At 44.1% G+C, this 19,499-nt stretch overlaps 1 protein-coding gene and 1 long non-coding RNA gene across 5 annotated transcripts in view; one reads left to right on the forward strand and one right to left on the reverse strand.

Moving 5' to 3' along the window:
• The window catches only part of Kdm1b (lysine demethylase 1B), a 41,077-nt gene that overhangs the window by 1,960 nt on the left and 19,618 nt on the right, over positions 1-19,499 (reverse strand). For 2 of the 4 annotated variants that reach the window (XM_087896580.1, XM_087896581.1), the window contains exons 10-20: positions 19,152-19,328; positions 18,749-18,823; positions 15,574-15,711; positions 14,493-14,664; positions 10,890-11,017; positions 8,663-8,794; positions 8,225-8,299; positions 5,406-5,522; positions 4,044-4,169; positions 3,181-3,300; positions 1,764-1,916 (exon numbers count right to left, since the gene is read on the reverse strand). In XM_087896580.1, coding sequence (XP_087752706.1) covers positions 1,764-1,916; positions 3,181-3,300; positions 4,044-4,169; positions 5,406-5,522; positions 8,225-8,299; positions 8,663-8,794; positions 10,890-11,017; positions 14,493-14,664; positions 15,574-15,711; positions 18,749-18,823; positions 19,152-19,328 — 1,413 coding nt within the window. The remainder of the gene's footprint in view (positions 1-1,763; positions 1,917-3,180; positions 3,301-4,043; positions 4,170-5,405; positions 5,523-8,224; positions 8,300-8,662; positions 8,795-10,889; positions 11,018-14,492; positions 14,665-15,573; positions 15,712-18,748; positions 18,824-19,151; positions 19,329-19,499) is intronic. The other 2 variants (XM_087896582.1, XM_087896583.1) reach the window with 2 other exon arrangements.
• On the forward strand, positions 53-4,308 carry LOC125399544 (uncharacterized). The gene is made up of 2 exons (XR_015005201.2): positions 53-113; positions 2,882-4,308. It is a non-coding gene; the product is annotated as an uncharacterized LOC125399544 (long non-coding RNA).

The following is a 19,499-nucleotide window of genomic DNA, read 5'->3' on the forward strand; positions in this document are numbered from 1 at the left end:
TTTATTTGTTCACGACAGCCTTGAACTTTGGCTTCTTTTCCTATGCTTTAACAGACTTCTACAGTATGCCAAGTACTGTGGCATTCATGGAAATACTATCTAGGACAGTAAAGGTAAGTACTGGGCTGGAAAGTATGATCACATAAGCCTCAGAAATGGGTTGGGTGTTCAGAGAAACATGAGAATAACTACCCAGGGAAAGCAAGGAAGTCCAAATAAATCCTATTTTAGCTTCTAAAAAACTTCCACCTCTAGAAGGAGATGGCAAATGCTGCCTCATATGGCCATTATGTACAATTTCCACAGCTGGCTTAAGATGTCTTAAGATAAAACCTGATTTGTAATCCCACATTACAATATAAAAAGTCTGACTGCTGGTAGACTTGTAATAGAGCTTCCTTTATGATGGGACAGAGGACAGGAACTAACAAAAGGCAAACCAATTCTAGAAGAATCTTTGGGACTTGAAGCATAGCACAACAGCACCTGGTTTCCAAAGCTCTAGGTGACAGATGCTGCTGTGCCTCCTCTGGTTGATAAAGTACTTCAGACATGAGGATCTACACGTTTAAAAAACTTGATGTAGTGTCACACCCTTGTACTCAATTCTAGGAAGGTGGATCTCTAGGGTATGTTTTCTGCCCAGCAAGCATAATCCACTTGGTAACTCCAGCCTATGAAACCCTTGTTTCCAAAACAGCAACAAAACAAGGTGGACAGCTCCAGGGGGATGGCATACATTTCCCCATCAAACATGCCCCTCTTCTCATGAAAACACAGGCGTCATGTTAAATAAAAAGCCAGAAGCAAAGTTACTACCAAAAGGAAAGGTTCTCAGGCGCAGTGATGCCACTGCTGGAGCTGGGAAGGCAGCTCAAATGTGCTTTACAACCAGCAAGAGAAACAGGAAACATTTTTCCAAAGCCAGTGAGACAACTGAGTCAGAATGGGGTGGCAATAAAAACAATGCCAAGAAAATACTCATTCCGGTGAAAAGATTACCAAAGATCTCTCCCAAAGTTGAATAGAAATAAGAAAGGTTGGTAGTTCAAGAGTTTGAAGGACAGAAGATCTAAGGATCAAGAAAATGGGAGAATGTACTATACTATATAGTACTGTACTATAATCTCATGTCAGTGAATAGTGCAAAGACTCCAGGGTTTCAGATAATAATAAGCCAGCTAGGAGGGAGATCTGAGTATACTGTGAATTGGAGATGACTGAAGGCTAGGGCAGACAGCTATCAAAAAAGCAAAAAACTTTAGTAATGGAACCCATGAACACCTTGGCTCAGCAATAAACATTACAATGCACATGACAGTTAAAGACACAGATACCAACCAAATGCGTTGGCTGACATCTGCAATCTCTCAAGAGTATGGGGCAGGAGGATTGCTGCAATCCAGCCTGAACTACAGAGTGAGACCTGCTCAAAAGAGCACGGATACCAAGTAAAATAGCTGCATTAAAAGAATGGTATATGGAGACTATGTAAGTTCTATTTTTAGCATAACAAAGTAAGTCAGAGTCTAATATTAAATCACACAATGTCAGTATAAGTACTTTAAGACAGATAAACCTAAAGAATGGTGTGTTCATAGGAAAACTAGACAGTTAAAAATGGCTGCTAGCAGAAATATAAGGCAGACTTTCAGAATGGAGAGGGCTTCTACCATATGTGGTCATGAGACTTTCAAACATGCCTGACTTGAGTTTTAAGACTGAGCCACTTTAACTGAAAATACTGATGTCAAGATATGTACCTCACCAGCAAAAAAGACAGATCCTTGTATTTCTTCAGCAATGATGTCATAGGCCTCACCACTTCCAAATGTTTTGACAAAACTATACGCCATCTGGATCCATGGCTCTGTGTTCCACCGTGTGACAAAATACTTGGTGGGATCTGGGACCTCCTTGATGTGCAAACAAAAATTATTTTAACAAAAGGATCAAAAAAAAACCTTGGATACAGCACAACCCAGTTAGAAATAAACTTTTCCCCTTCTAGGCCTGTTTACTGTTGCAGCCTAAGCAGCAGTGTGTCCTTCCTTCCTGTGCACTCTTTCCCTTCTCCAGCCACACTTGATCCCTTCACGTCTATGCTTCACCTGCCAAAGACACACTCTGTACAACGACCTGCTACAGTGGCTGTAAACTAAACTTGATTTTGTCCACTGGCCTTGGACAACTTTAACATGCAAAACACTTCCCTATAAACTACAGTTCCAAATAACTAAAACTACAGGTGAAATAACTAAATTCCAAATAACGCCAAACCCAGGCTGAGAACGACTGACAGGACTGCATGACTAGTTAGATCTCTGAGTGCCCCTCAATTGAAATTCTGAGCTGCTCCACTTCTATTTCTGCTTTTAATCAGGCTGCTTCCAGACCTCTAAGCAATGGGGAAGGTACCTGGAGCTCCTTGGAGAGAGTTGCTTATTGGTGCACTAGGAAATTTTAGAAAATGCCCAGTGGATAAGGGCAGTTCTGCCAAAGCATGAGGACCTAAGTGATCTCCAGAACTTACATAGTGGAAGGAAGCTGTCCTCTGACCTACACATATGTGTAATAGTATGCACATTTAAATACATAGGTTTTTTTGTTTTTGTTTTTTAAGAATGATAGTCAAAGCTGTTACAGCTTGGGTAAACATGGGAATTATAAGGAAATGGCCTTTTACAATCTTAGGAAAGGAAGGTAAGTGTAAATGATGTGACGAGAAAAAGAATGCTGCTCTATAGCCCTGACAGATCCTAGTTTTAAGTACTAAGGCCATCCGAATGGAACTGGGAAGTGTGAATCTTAGCTGGGTAACTGGATTACAAAAGGCGTGTTAGAGAAGGCCTAATTCAGTACAACCAGCTTCTGTCTTTAGACTACAGAAGGAAAAGTATTTGAGGATACCAAGGAAAACATCTAACCATGAAGAGTCTACAGAGACCAACCCAGCTAGACATCTTCATCCTGGGCCTGAGCTTGCAGAACTATAAAAGACTAAGTCTCGGCACCGTGCTCTGTCATTTTGCTCTGGAAGCCCTGATACTTAGCTGGGTACCCAGGTGGAGATGAAAATCAATATGGTCTGTCTTGATCCCTTGGTATTCAGTGACACAGACTGGCTCACATCCCTTCCCCAATAAGCACGTTTATCCTGTCAAGGAGGGTTTTTCGCACCTGCTCTTTAAACAGCTCCCGAAGGATGCCCATGCACTGCTGCAACACCTGCTTGTCATCCATGGTCCTGAGGGATGCGACTGCCTCCCCTGTGATCACGGACATCAGTACACTCTGCTGCTTTTGCAGACACACAGAGAAAAGCACAGGGCACTTGCTGTAAAGGCTCAGTTCCACATACAATATCACTGTGTCCCATTGCCCTTTATCTTCAGTCCCCATCCACTCTCCTCATGCACACTACTCACCGCCCCCCCCCCCCCCGCAGCATAAACACTCATGAAATAATACAAAGGTCAAATTCAAGGTTCCCTTGGCTGTTTATGAAATTTTGTTGGAGAAGCAGCAGAAAGACTGAGAAAGAAATCTGCAAGAATAACTAAATAAAGGCTTATAGGCTTCCACTTGAAACCCTTTAAAGCATTTCCCCAAAATGGGGGAAAGTAGGAAACAGTGGCGAGGCCCCTTTTCATTTGACAGCATAGTTCCCACAGCTGTCTACTTGTCTGCTCTCACCCGGCCCTCACACGGCCCTCTCCTACCTAACCTAGCTCAGAAGAGACAACAGTTACATTTGGTCCACTGATTTCCTGTGCTGCCACTGACCTTTCGTGAGGAATTCACTTTCAACCTGAAATAAGCTTTCATGAGCATTGTTGACTCAAACCCCATAGAGCAGAACTGATACTTTTAAGAAAACAGGGCAAGGATTGGGATTCCTTTCCCAAAGGAAATGTCCATCCTCCCCAGAATATAAAGACATAGCACAGATCTACACAACCATCACTCATTCCTGCTCATGGCACATAATTTGCAAACCCTAACATTCAAGAAGGAACTCAAACCACACGACAAAATTTTACCTGGGGGTCCATGTCATAGTATACAGCAAAGAGCCCTCGTTGGCTGGCACTGGGAGGAACATGACCAAAAAAGTCAGCCCCTTGAACTTTACTGTCCCAAAATCTATATGGAAACTGCAAGGCAATCTGGAAAGCAAGCAGGGAGAATAAGTCCACCCTGTGTCAATCACTGGCCATCTCGACACGTGTTGGGGACTGCAGACCCTCAGACCCTGAATTTTCTGTGACCCTTTGCCTGCTGGAGTAAACAACTTGTTTTCCTATGCTTGCTGCTGCTCTGAGCACGAGACCATCATGAGTTCCTGATGGCAAGGGGGTGGTTTCTGGTGGGCTTGCAGTTGAGAAGTCCCTAGAGCTGGGGCGTGGCTGTCAGTCAAGGAGAGCCCTATATAAGCTGCCCGGGAACATAGTAAAAAGGGTATTCTTGTTTCAAGGATGACCCATGTCTGTCTGTCTGTCTGTCAGTCTGTTTCTGTTTCTCTCTCTCTCTCTCTCTCTCTCTCTCTCTCTCTCTCTCTCTCTCTCTCTCTCTCGTGTGTTTCAATCTCCAGCCCCTTGCCCGACTCGCAAACCCTGTGGTAGACAGGTGGTACAGTATAGACACAACCTCGAAGTCTACTCACAGACAACTGCACTAGTTTCAAAACTGCCCACCTATTTAGTGCTGAGCTCCATAAGCTACACACCACTCAAAAGGCCTTCTAGTATCTGCAGCATGGCCTTGACTTCTAACGGAGTCCATAACATGGACATGGGAAACAAATTAAGAGCTGCTTACAGCAAAGTCAAACTCAGATGACTAGATTCATTTCTCAGCTGGGCTTGGTAGGCAGGCGGATAATCTTAACACTTGAGAGGTTGAGGCTGGAAAATCAAGGCTTCAAATCTACCCCTAGCTACAGTTTGAAGGCAGTCTAGAGTACATGAAATTCCATCTAGGGGTTCAAGAGAACTAAAAGTCAAGATGGAATTCAGCTGGCCTTTTTTTATCCAAATTATATCAGAAATTTTTAAATAAGGCTAAACTTTTTTAAAAATATCTTTCCTGCCTGAGACAGGGTTTCTCTGTAGCTTTGGAGCCTGTCCTGGAACTAGCTCTTGTAGACCAGGCTGGCCTCAAACTCAGAGATCCACCTGCCTCTGCCTCCCGAGTGCTGGGATTAAAGGCATGTGCCACCATCGCCCCGGCTCCTGCTCCCATTTTTTAACTGAGTAAAATTAATTGTTTGACATACATGTATATAGTACATTGTTTACTCTTACTCCCTGTTGTTTGCCTAACTGAACAGAAGGTTATTATCCAAACAAAACTATCAGCCAGCACTGATCTCGGAGTTCTGAGGCTAAGGTAATTTAGGTCACCTTTTCAATGATGCCTGCACCCAAGCTATTGATGGCCTTCATCTTCTTCTCTGACAACGGTGGATTAAACTGGATGGCACCTCTCTGTAGAATGGCTAGTGGCACCGTGACCAGTACCTGTGGGGAACAATTAACACAGCATCTGAAACCGCCCACACTTCTCGGTGCTCATATTAGCCAACACCGGAACATTGCTCTCTGCTCTCCTGGCTGTAAAACTGCCAATATCCCACTATGTTCTAGGAATGGGGTGCTATGTGCGTTCACATAGGTTGTTCATTACACAGGAGTGCCTAGCTGAGCAGAAGTGGCAGTCACACAGGAATGTACATGAGAACCTTCTTGATGGCTAATGATAAGCTGGGTTGGCAGGGTAGCACACTTCATCTCTGAAAAGCAGTGCTATTTATGGAAGTGGCCCAAGCATGATGGTAAACACTTGTAATCCCAGCACTCTAGAGATAAAGACCAAGATGATCAAAGCCAGCCTGGACTATATAACAAGTTGAAGGCCAATTGGATACACAGTGAGATCTTGTCCACAAAAAAATGAAGAAAAAGAAAGGGGGTAGGAGTGCCCAAAATAATCTGAGCTTGTTGTCATTCTCAATCCCTTCCTTGCCAACAGTCTATAAAATAAAGGAAATGTCTGCCCTTACTGATCTCAGAATCAGAGTACTACTCTAAACTAGGAGGCAATAGTATGCTCCATAATTGATGAGCATATTATAAACTGTGAAACCACATGAGAACGTTTTAAGCGGTAAGGCTTTACTACAAGACTTCAAGTAATTTTAAAGGTCAAAGTGAACTCTTGGCTGGGTATGGTAGCACAACTATAATCCTAGCACTTAGAAGGTTAAGGCAACCAAGGCTACATACCAAGGACCTATTGGGGAAAAATGGGATCCTTGAAGCCACATAATAAAAACAAGCCATCAAGAATAACTGCTGTCTCAGTTTACCATTCAGAAAGTTCTGGTTCCAGAATCAACCAAGAAGTCATCACTGCTACCAGCACCAGAATCACTCTACATATAGAAAGACCTGCACCAGCAAAACAGGTGTCTCCTGCCCCATCCTCTGGCTTCATGGGACCTCTGCTACCCCTGCTACAGCAGAACCAAGCACTTTAATCACTGTGCTGGCACAGCAGAGGTAGCAACAGTGAAGCAAAGCCAGACAGCACTTCTCAGATGTGTATACAACTGGTTGGATGTCACAAGGAGACAAGGGAGTCTGCATAAGAGGAAGGGAAGAACTACAACTGCCTTTCAATATCTGCAGGACTAGATGAAACAAGAATGCACTGGAATCTCAACATCCTATGTACTCTCATCCTCAGACACTCCATGTACTTGGTTTAACCACCAGTTCTGGGATCAGAGCAAGTCCAGAGTTCTTCTGAGTTCTGTCACTACTTTTTGCCACCCCAAAGTCCTTAAAGTATAAAAGATGTTCTCCCTCCTAAAGCTTACAATCTATTCGTATGTACTAGCATCCACATGACCAAAATAGTCATTGCCAAAGAACAGCTGACATGACAACTGTCAAAAATAAGTTCTAGAAGTCTTACTAACAAAACTTTCCAAGGCACGAGCTCTTGAGTAAGCCACTAGTGGTACAAACTCACCCTGGTAGGACAGTGGGGCTCATTATCTGGGAAAGCAACCTAGACAGAGTTACAGTCTGTCCAGCTGGGCTGCACAGCAGGAAGACTTCCAATACAAACAGTGATGAGTATTAGCCATATAATGAAAATATCTGCTTTGAACATTTTAAAGTGTGGTTTGCAGCTATGTTGATTCATCTGGAAGGCCTCAGGAGTGCATGTGTCTAGCCAACATCAGCAGAGGGAGAGGGTGACCAGGCAGGGAAATAGCAAGTAGCATGTTATCCTAGGCACTAAGATGCAGACACAAAGAATTCCCTCCCTTGAATGGAGCCGAGTTGTAATTTTAAAAGCCCATATTTAAAATGCTAGCCTTTGGAGGAAGTTACATAGTAGGAGCTTACAGTGGACACGACTACCCAGTGGCTCCCAGCCAGCTGATGACAGCAGTTCTAAGACACCTCCAACCCATTGTATCTCTAGGCCCCATCCTCCCTGTGTGATATGCAATCCTTTGTTTCTGTATGAATATCCAGGACCATGAAAGCCGTCAGATGACAGAGGAGAAAGCAAAGCTAGTCTGCCAGCAGGTGACAGGGTCCATCAGTGAGATCTCTCTATCATCATTTCAACTCCAGAAATAACCAAGCTTTCAGGGTAACTGCCTTCATTTTCCAGTACTACGCTTCACACTGGGATTTCAGCAACTAGACTCAGCATCTTGCACTATCCACTTATTGAAGCTGTTTATCAAGAGTCCAAGCTACATCGAAGTACTTAAGCTCCATGAAATACAGTTTCAAGATGAGAATCTGAATTTGAAAAGGGTTCCAGCATCCCTTTCAATCCTAAGAGTGCTGTGCTATACAACTTCCCAAACTCATGTGACCATGGCATTTTCAGGAGGAAGAACTGAGGACAACATTCAGGTCCTCACACTGGAACTCAATCGCCAACCCTGGGAATTTTCTTATTCAATTATTCGGCCATAGAACCCACTTTAAGGAACACAGACAGTACTCCATCTGCCATGTGTTTAGACAGTGCTTGAATATCTCAGATTTGTAAGCTACTAACAACTTGTGGGTAGACCTGCTTCATTAAAAACCAACAAGTCTCTAGGCAGACTCCAAGGACAAACTGCTTGATGGCTAAGATGGGCCCTTGGTAGTATGGTGCTCTATCCTAGTAGGACCCCAGCACCTACCTTTTGTGCAGAATACCCTATACCATCTGTCGTGGTAACTTGCACTTCATCTCCAGTATAATCTATACTTTGCACCTGTTCAAGACAAACATTTAGCAACAACGTGAGGGTCAGGACCTTTCCCACGATATATGTGTGTGTACAGCCAAGCTATGCATGCAGACTAGGGTGTGCTGGGCATGTGGCACTCTTGAGTGGTTACAGCTGAACTCAGTTAAAGTTTATAAATATGGCAAGATAATAGAAAAGGCTTTATTATAGCACAAAGCAAGGCAGATCACTTCTGAAACTATGAAGACATAAGCCCACTGTGGTGAAGAACTTAGTGTTAAATTAGGGCTAGCGAGGTCATGAGCTACTGAAGCCCTGTATTGTTCTTAAAACTACATCCTCCCAAAACTTCACACCCTCCCCAGTCTCCCACCCATCCAAACTCACTGGAGATTTGAGGCGAATGTCTAGTCCTTCAGCCAGTTTTTCAATGATAGTAGAGTATCCAGGAGTTAGAAGAGTATGGTCACCAGCAAACTGGGCAAAGAATTCATTGTGGTCCCAGGAGCGAGCAGACACCTAGGAAACAATACAGTGTTAGGAAGCCATAATGTAAACCTACAAGCTGCTCCGGAGGACATAAAAAAATGAGGACCAACCAGCCCCAGGGCACACCAGTGCCTGGGGAAGGCAAACTATGTGACACACAGAAAAGCTTACATTAGAACGAAAGATCTAAACAGACATGGCAGCTCATGCCTTTAGTTCTGGCACCTAGAAAACTGAAGTATTGCCCTAACTTCCAGGCCAATTAGTCTACGGAGTGAGACTTTGTCTCAAAATAAATACAAGTGGACAGCACCTGAGGAACAGTACCTGAGATTGTCCTCTGGTCTACGCGTGCACATATACACCCACACACGTGACAAATGGGGGAAGAAGGTTTAAATTATTTCAGAATAGGTACCACTCATTGATTAAAGAAAAAAATGTTTACTTGAAGCATCAGATGAAGGGGGCTCCCTCCCAGACCCCAGAGTAAGCACAAACCACACCCAAACATCTCTGCTCACAGAGACCCTTTATTTAGCAGGGAAGAAAAGTTAAAGTGGCTGCTCTGACTCTGGCAGAAAAGCAGCTGCAAATGACCTCATAGGTGTAATTTCTAAGAGAAGAGAAGGGAGGCCTGCATTAGAATGGGCTGGGATGCTGTGGTAAAGGAGATAGGGAACAGGGGAGAGAGGGGGAAGCAACAAGGGAAAGGGAGCACAGGTATGTGTCCCAGAGGGACAAAGGCCTCCTCTGAATAGAGAGAGACAGACATAGCACATAGACAAATGGCAGTTTAAAAAAGTAAAGGGGGAGACCTCGTGTTAGGATGAGATGTTTCATTTTAATTGGGCATATTAATTAGGTGAGCCAAAGGGGCCTTCAGATTGCTGGACTTCAATTCTTCAATAGCTGAACCCTGGTAGTCAGCCTTAGGAGGTGGAGTGGGTAAAAATGTCGGTAGCTAGCGTTAGGAATGTAATCTAACAGTTTTTTACAAGGCAGAGGGAACAGGAGAAGGGCAAGGCCTGCCAGGGCCACGTGCTCGAGTGGGCTAGGTCCCTTCATCAGCAACTCTGGTAAAGGCAAATTCTATGGAGGTCAAACTGCATGCATTTTTTCCAACTCCACAGGAATATCCGCCAAATTTCTATCCTCAACACAGGTAGGAGTTCCATAAAGGCCAAGACCCAGCACATTTGGGGGAAATGGTTCAATCCAAATTGTACTGCAGAGTAGCATGGAGGCGGAGGTGTTCTCAAGACTGCTTCCTTGCAGGGGAGTGGACTGTTGATTCGCCGCTGGCTAAGTGACTTATGCAAGCTTGAAATTCACTTCTACAAGACCAACAGGACAGAACTGCAATGCTACATTAGTTTAGTTTCTTGGAGCAGTGTTTTTAAACAATATGTCCCCACTAAAATGACTCTCAGGGCCACTGCACAGGGTAAAGAGCAGCAAAGATAGACTCCTGGTCCCTTCTCAGGTCCAGCTCCCATCCCTCCCTTCTTGGTGTTACAGAGTGAACTTTTTCACAGGCAGTATGGTAGGACATGTCTGCAACCCTATCACCTGGGAGGCTGAGGGATGAGAAACCTGAGTTCGGGACCAGTTGGTGCTACCAAGCAATATTTAACTTTACAATCAGATAAACTACCAGCCAAGTGGCGGTATGTGCCTGTATCCCCAGCAACATGAAGGTGGTGACAAGAAGAGTTGGCGCTATATGGCCAGTTCAAACCCAGCCTGGGTTACACAAATGGCCAGCAACATGGCTCTCTGGTTGAAAGTGCTTGCTGCATAAACCTAGGACCTGAATTTAGTCAGAGTTTTTACAGTGAAGGCGTAGAACCAGCTCTGGAAGGCTGGCCTCTAACCAGTGTATGCATGCAGTGGCACTCAAGCAACTGTACAGACACACACGGGACGGGGGAACGCAAGGCTCACTGACCTTGAGCAAGCCTCCTCTCTGCCTCCTCAACACTGAGATCATAAGCACACACATCTGGTTTCTCAGGGGTACTGGGGATCTGAACTCAGATCCACATGCTTATACAGCAGCACTTTACTGAATGAGCCCGCTCCCCAGCTGCACGCCAGAGTATCTGAGGACCCACGGGCTCACCTGGTGCAGGCTGCTGCCACAGGCGTACTCCAGGTTGCTCAGGTGGAACTGCAGCACCTGTCCTTCCAGCTCACTGAACTGGATGCCAGATTCCTTCACAAAAGCTTGGTAGATCTCCTCTATCTTCTCTGTGGTGAGAACGGATCAGAGCGGAAAAATCAGCTGAGGAGCAATTTCCTGTCCAATTCCTGATCCTGCTTTCCCCAAAAGAGCCCAAAATTTCCAGTCTTCCCAAGAAAACTCAGGAATAAGTAGAATGCAATATATTCTTGATGGGGCCAACTCCTCAGCAAGTTTTTTGTTTGTTTGTTTGTTTGTTTGTTTTTCGAGACAGGGTTTCTCTGCTGCTTTGGAGCCTATACTGGAACTAGCTCTTGTAGACCAGACTGGCCTCGAACTCACAGAGATCCGCCTGCCTCTGCCTCCCGAGTGCTGGGATTAAAGACATGCACCACCACCCAGCTGCAAATGCTTAATCTTGATGGAAATGAAAGCTGGCCATTAAAACACTTTAAACGCCTGCTTAGTTGAGAAGCTGTCTCCTCTGCTCCAGAGATGGAAAAAGTCCCCTTACACATGCAGACAGGATCACCATGTCCTTTCTGCTCTGACCTTGAAGCTCCTATATCATCTCCTCTCAACCAACAGAAATACGAAAAGACGGCTTGAGTGCAGTCTCTCCTGTGGCCTTTTGCTGTGTCAGCAATCTTTCTCAACACCACTAATGAATTCCTGTTGCAACACACAGTTAAGTTCCAAAAGTTGACTGAGCAGGGTCGGCCTGCTGGCTTTGCCCATGCAGCAACTATGACCTACTCACTTTGAGGCTTGACCACACAGCTCTTAAATCCATTCAGGGTAAATTCTAGCCCTGCTAGACTTGCTTCTCCTGCTGTCTAGTTTAAGTACAGCCTCCAGTGCCTGGGTCTTCCATGCCTTACAGTCTAGTGTTATCTAGCGACTGCCTCTGCCTCCCTAGTGCTGTATTACAGGTGTGTATAGGATTTATCTATCCCATTCAACTGCAATTTTAACTATAGACATTCCTGTGAAATTGTTCTGGTTGGCTTAACTAAACAATAATGGGGGGTTGCACACTTGGTATTTGAGGGCTCTGGTCTAATTCCAAGCATCTTAGTACAGGCTGGTAACTAGTGACGACAATCACCCACACATGTCACAGACTCCAGGTTTCTATGAAGTGCTGTGAACCTACCTGACTAGAACCACCAGGGAATATCTGTTGTTTTGTTTTCAGAACTAGAAAATGGACTCAGCACCTTGGGCAGGGTAGACAAACGGTTTCTTACTAAGCCCTAGCCTGAGCCCTTGGCTTTCTGAGACAAGGTACGTCATGTATTAACAGTATGTAGCCAGTGTGTGTGTGAGAGAGAGAGAGACAGAGACAGAGAGAGAGAGAGAGAGAGAGAGAGAGAGAGAGAGCCAGTGTGTATGAGTGTAACTCTAGATCCTGACTCAGCCTCAATTCCAAATTCTCACTAAAATGTTGTAATTCTTAACTAATTAGTCACATCGAGATACCCAGATTTCTGCTCTGGTGTCTTGAGCTCTGTCACTTTCAGAGCCCTTTGCAGCAGCCCCATTCCCGCCTGCTGACAGTCTCTACATTCCTGTCACTTAGTGAAAAAGAGACACCACTGTCATAGCCCAGCATGAAATCAACCACAAGCAGACTAAGAGGGGCTTCAACCTAGTAACCTAATTGTCACATAAATAATATCTTATAATTTTAGTACATATTCCTTGTGAAATGACCTCTAGCCCCAAAGCATATTCTCTCTCACTCTCTCTCTAGCTATACTGAGTGAGACTGCAGACAACTGAGATGATAGGCAGAATATAACCATAACGTCATACAGATATATGCATGCATTATAAAAACTTTTTATTATTTTTTTAAATATTTCTTATAGTTTATTTAACTTTATTTTATGTGCATTGGTGTGAAGGTGTCAGATCCCCTGGAACTGGATCTTCAGACAGTTGTGAGCTGCCATGTGGGTGCTGGGAATTGAACCCGGGTCCTCTGGAAGACCGCTGAGCCTTCTCTCCAGCCCTATCAAAACTTTTCAAATAGAATACTAAGCTTAAGCAATTACTTATAAATTATTCTTAGGCCTCCTTTAATGTTTTAAAGCAAGGTCAAGAGAAAAGCTGTAACAAGGCGAGTAACTAAGGAAGGGATGTGAAGAATCAGCCATTGGGGAGAGAGCTGGGCGTGACGATGACACCACCTAAAATCCCAGCACTCAGGAGGTTGAGGCAGGAGGACTCAAAAAGAAAAGAAAAATGTAAAATTTGGAGACTTCAAGTCAGCCTATTAATTTTAGTTTCAAGAGATTAACAACTGATTAACTGATCTGGACACCACACATCTTATTCAATGGTCCTGCTGCCCAGAGGGCATTGCTGAGAATTCTGTCAGGGTTTGTCTGCCAACACTTTTTCCCAACAACATCTGACTGTGAGTCAGGTCTCTCAAAGGCGGCAGAGGAGGAGGGAGAGACATGCCCTGTGTGCCCATTAATTTTAATTGTCAACTTGATACAAAGTAGCATCTCTTGGAAATGAGAGAGATTCAGGAGGGATCGCACATATCAGGCTGTCTGTGGGGGACTGTCTCAGCTGCCTTAATGGATGTGGGAAAACAAAACCTCAAAGTGGGCAGCGCCACTCCTGGGCTTTGGGACTGAGCTGTTGTTAAAGCACGGAAGCCACGCTGAGCAGAATGCACACGTGCGTTCTTTCTCTGCTCTAGATGGTGGATGCGATGGGACTTCCCCGCTATGATGGACTATAACTTAAGCTAAATAACCCCTTTCTTTCCTAAACTGCTTTCTGTCAGAGTATATCCCAGCAACAGAAAGGAAAACCAAAACACCTAGCTACTGAAGTAAAGTACAATATCAGCTGAAGAACTGAGAACACACTTGTCAAAATACATAGTTAAAGAAATTAACATATTAAAGAGTTCAAACATTCACACTCAAAAAAAATCATGCTTTCAAGAACTACAAGTGAAAAATGCAGATCAAAAAATTGCGAGTCACATAAACAGAAATGTAAGGGGCAGTACACAATGTCCCAGCTGGTACCTTTATGGAAATGGGTCACCATAAGAAGTCAAGGGCTTAAGAGCTGTGATTATTATTGCCCATTTAAGTACCACAGTCAAAGTTCTGATTTTATATGCTTACTTTAAAATACACATTAAGCAAAACATACTAAAAAAATCTATTATAACTGAAGTCAAAGAAAGGAAAGAAATACTGATGTTCACAGACCTTCAGAAAGCATATATGGGCTAACAATTGTAACCATATACACAGAGGACTTACCAAAGGTTTAAAGTAAGTTTCTCTGAGAGACTTAAATAAATGTTTAGATAATTGTGTTAAACAATATACCACTCAAAGTAAGGTGTGTTTCCGTGTGTGTGCACGTGCACACACGTGAACTTCCCTAGGGAAGTTCTGCCCATCTCTGAGAAAATCTGCAGCATTCAGTGAGAGTAATGTATGTAAAGACTGGCCCTCCTGCAGATACTACGAGGGAACCATCACACCACCGTTCTCCCCATACCTCCTAAAGGGACATCTTGGAGCAGAGTCTTATCCTTCCTCCACTCAGAGACAACATCCAAGAGAGCATTAAAATGAAAATCCATGCGCTTGTCAATAGTGGGGTCAGTTATCCGTCCACCTTCCTGAATTAAGTCACATCTTTCTCCCAACTTATGCATGCTGATGCCAAGCTTCAAAATAACAAGAAGAACAGGGTGAAAGTCTTTCCTGGAAAAAAATACCTACAAGTTCTAAACTGACGTTAGGCAGCGCTCTCATGAAAAGAGTCTAAGAACTCAACAGCAGCTGTGTGCTCGCTGGGGGACAGCCAAGTGAGGAAGCAGAAATAGAATGAAGTCAGGAACACCCCACTTTATGGGACACGAGGGTGACAACAGCAGCTTCCAGGCAGCGCACTCTAAAATCTCAGCTCATGTTTCAGGGGCTGTAGGCTGCCTGTCCTCACTAAACATTCTGTCACTACTTCAGATCTTCATGCAAATGATCATACACACTCAGAGAGGCCGAAACCTCTCAGGGGAAACAATCACCTCAGACCTAGCAGGTCGGCAAGATAACAGACAGGGTGTTAGAAGACACTTTTAGAGAAATACTGTACTTTGTAAGTATTAACTGTGCCCCAAACGTTGCATGTAAACTATCTCATATAATATTTGGGGCATACTTACACTAAAAAATTTACTTGTTTGAAAGACAAACCTACCTAAGAATCCTACATTTTCACCTGATACACCTGGCGACCCTGGGCTTGCTTATGAACCAACTAAGTGGCCTGAAAATGATCCAGAAATAAAAAATAAAGATCTTGGGGAAAGTCTTTTAAATGCTAATCGGAAAGGCATCTATGTGACCATTATTACATATTTTGCAGAGGGTATGAAGGAAATTATGTATGTTGTCTACTCTGGAAGCATATTAATATACTTTAGCGCACCCCAGCATTGAGGATGGAACTCAGGGCCTCACACATGCTAGGCAGGTGCTTTACCACAGGGCCGTACCCTCAGCTCCATATTAATGCTCTATGCAAACAGAGACAAGTTTTCTTTTCTTTGCCTGCAAGTCTTCAGGACACTCACTTGCTCACACATTAGTGCTACTGGGTTATTAATACAGCCATTGACAATCTGAGGTCCTCTTCCCACTACGACACCTTTAAAAGACTTGTCATCCCAAACTCGGCCTCCAATTCGACCTTTGGCTTCCAGGACAGTCACCTAGAAAGATAGTTGGGAATCGAAACAGAACAGTCACATCAGATGCAGAATTACAAAAACGTAGAGTGACATTGTTCAACAACTCCATGCTCAGACTCACGCTCCACACAAACAACTGCAACGAGTGTGACGAGAACCAGGGACACATTGAGACCAGCCTAGCTTCAGCGGTAGTGGTGGGTGCTCTTACACCACTTCTCTCAAATCAGGTAAGGATCAGTGACAGAGCACTCTGGGGTTTGAGGCAGGACGACTGCCATGAATTTGAGGCCACCAGCACTGGCTACAGAGTGAGACTCTATCACAAATGCATCATAAAACAAGAGAAAGATCTGAGTAAATCCATCACTGAATTTTAAACAGCATTCTACAAGTTTTTTTTTTTTTTCTTAATGTATGTGTTTTGTGGAAATACACACGTCTGTACCACATTCCATGCAGTGCCTTTAGAGGTCAGAAGAGGGCATCAGATCCCCTTGTAACTGGAGTTACAGTCTGTTGGGAGCCACGATGTCAGCGCTAGGAATCAAACCCAGGTGTTCTGGAAGAGCAGCCAGTGCTCTTTAACCACTGATTCAACTCTCCAGTCCCTGCATGAGTTTGTTTTTCCAATTTTAATTTGTGTGGCAGTGGGTATATTTATATGTGTATAGAGGTGTGCTTGACCGTGTATTTTGTGACAGGCTACCTCTCACTGAACCTGGAGCTTCACCTTGACCTAGGCTGGCTGGGTAGCAGTCTCTTAGACGCACTTGTCTCTACTCTCCCAGTCTGCTGGGGTAACAGACACACGCTGCCACGTCTAGCCTTTCTGGGAAAGCAGGGAACCTGAACTCAAGGCTTCATGCTTTCACAGTACACAATTTGCAGAGCCATCTCTCAAGACCCTAGAAATCACATTAAAATCTAGTCTAAGTCATGAATGTAAACCCAGCATTAGGAGGTTGAGGCAGAATGCTCAAGTATAAGGCCATTTTGGATTACTGGGGAATTCTGCATCTCAAACAAAGCAAACAAGAACTATGTTCAAGAGCTGAATTTTCCACCAAATACCCGTTCTTCAGTGTTGCTAGGACGTTTTCAACTACGGAAGTTTGACTTGAACAGAGCTGGTTCAATCTAGCGAGTCCACACCGATCTCCAAGTGTCTAATGCCAGTGAGATGCAAAACTGCTCTCTGGCAGCAAGCAAGGTTTCTGCATGACCCCAGAATTCCAAGTGCCCTTGCCCTGGGGGTTGCAGTAGGTTGCAACTTGAGTGCTCCTTGCTGCAATATCAGTCATACCTCCGGACCCTCGGAAGTCCTACTCTGAATTGCTCTCTCCAGCTAAGCGCTGCCCAGGCTACCCAGAACACTCTGCTGTCTAACCTTAAGGGGATGGATGGTCTCCAAGGCTATCACAATCACTTGAGAGAGTAATGAGTCCTCTGAGACCTCCCCCCGCCAACATAACTAGGAGGGCTACAGCTGTGGTTCTACCTTCCTACCCTCCTTCTCTAATTTCTTTTCATTCCTATCTCTTTTTAGTATACAAGGGCTGAACATTAAAGGTGGTCTCCCAGACTTTGGATAGTAACAGCTTTACCTATAATATAATCTAGGTTTTCTAAGTAAAAAGCAAACAAGAGACACTGAGCCTGATATCAACTACTGAAATAACACACTCACTTTCTACAGCTCACAGAAGAGGTTTCCTACCACAAACACTTCCTCTAACCCAACTGACTTTCCTGTTTTGCTAGTATGACGCAGTCCACAATTTGAATCCTCTATCTACCCAGGAGAAAAAAATCTTTTAGGCACAGTTATTAAATACTTCTGACAATCTGAAATGTGACTTTTGAACACCTTGCCAAAAATTTAAACTCTCTGGGCCAGACATGGAAAAGTGAAAGGTCTGAATCTTAAATTATACTTAACTTGCCTGGTGATGGTGGTGTACACCTTTAATCCCAGTACTTGGGAAGCAGAGGCAGGTGGATTCAAGGCCAGCTTGGTCTACAGAGAGTTCCAGGATAGTTAAGGCTACACAGAGAAATCCTATCTCAAAACAACAACAACAACAAAAATTATATTTAACTTTACCTTCAATGAAAATCAAAGTCTTTGAAAAGTTTTAAGAAGAATGTACCCAATTTAGAAAATCAGAGAAAGCTAGGGGAAGGTTCCCAATTTGATAAAAATTAGATACCAGATTCTTAGAGAGTCTCACTATGTAGTGCTGACTGGCCTAGAACGAGGATAGCCTCCAAGTCAGATCTGCCTGCCTCTGTCTCCTTAGTGCTGGGATGAAGGTGTGCACTTCTGGGTCCAGCTGAACCATACCACCCCACCCCCTAGCAGCCTCTATCTTGGCTAGCTGTGAGCTGGAGTAAGGCATTTGTCAGCAACTGGCACATTGTTCTGCCCTCCCAAGGTGCTAAGGAGTCAGAATTCCAGCTCAGCCATGTGATCATTCATTCCATTCTGCTTTCGAAAGCCAGGGCTTATGTTTTCCTGAATAAGATCCCAAGGATGACTGGTTTGCATAAAGAAATCCGAGGGCTAGAGCAAAGTGCTTGCCTAGCATAACACAAGCCCTGGGTTTCATCCTCAGTACTGGGGCAGGGTAGCTAACTGGGTATTTGAAAACTTTTCCGACAGACAGTGAATTTCTGTGCTTCCATCTGTTGCCCCAAACTATCCTTCACCTCCACTGGTTAATAATAACCTGCCAAGATCTTCTGTGGATTCCAGGCTAGACTATCTGAGTTCCTTCCTACAGTCTAGTACTCTCCAGGTTCTACCTGCTCTGACTGACTCATTCCAATCCAAAGCTTCTCTAGGACCTGCTGTAAAAAATGTGTTCTTTACGCCATCACTCGAGAGGCAGACATGTGACCCCAGTTCTAGGTGAGCTTCTCTCAAAAAAAAAAAAAAAAAAAAAGTGTGCATCATTCTTCACTAGATTTACAAACTGGCCTATAAGTCTTACAAAATTTGGAGCGAAGGAGCAGCGAACCACCTGTCCCCACCCCCAATTCCCCAGTGTCTCACCTTCATACCAAAGTTATGTAGTTGCCTAGCAGCTGCTAAGCCTGCTGGACCAGCCCCAACAACCAGAACCGATTTCTTCAAAAAAAGAAAAACAAAAAACAAAACACAAAGAAACTCTAGTTAGAACAGTGGTGACAAAGGTTCCTACAGTTGCTCTGGCAGGTTCCAGCTGCCAGGCAGGGTTAGTCTGTATTTCCCTGGTGTTACTAGGCTCTGTTTTCCTAGAGTACAGGATGGCACCTGTCTTAAGTAACCTCTTTTTCCCTACACCCTGGAGAAACTGTGCTTCTAGCCTCCTCCTGGGAAAAGGTCTTCACAAGTCTTCCTTTTGGTTTCTGTGGTTTCTGTTATATATTATAGCTTACCACGACCAAAGGCAGAGTTGCTGCAGCCAGTTGCTTACATTGTGGTAGTGTTTAGGGAGAAGATGCTGGCCGGCTCCCACGGTGAGAACTCCTGTGTTGATGAGGCCTTTCCTCGTCATGAAGTAAAGAATCCTCTCTACTTCCTGGACGCATCGAATGCGCACAAGGCCCCGGACGATGATGTGGGGAATGCACTTCTGAGGAGTGAGAGCTTCCTGTGTTTACAAGGAAAGCAAAAATAACAGTAAGAAAGTCACCCAATTTAAAAACAAACAAAATATAATATACAAAAACTAGGGCTAAAAGTTTATTTTTACATTTTGTTGTTGAGAGAGGTTCTCACTTTGCAGCTCTAGCTGTCCTGGAGCTCAAAGAGCTCTGCTGGC

Source organism: Myodes glareolus, chromosome 14 (genome assembly GCF_982192425.1).
Source record: "Myodes glareolus chromosome 14, mMyoGla1.1, whole genome shotgun sequence".
NCBI classification, from domain to species: domain Eukaryota; kingdom Metazoa; phylum Chordata; class Mammalia; order Rodentia; family Cricetidae; genus Myodes; species Myodes glareolus.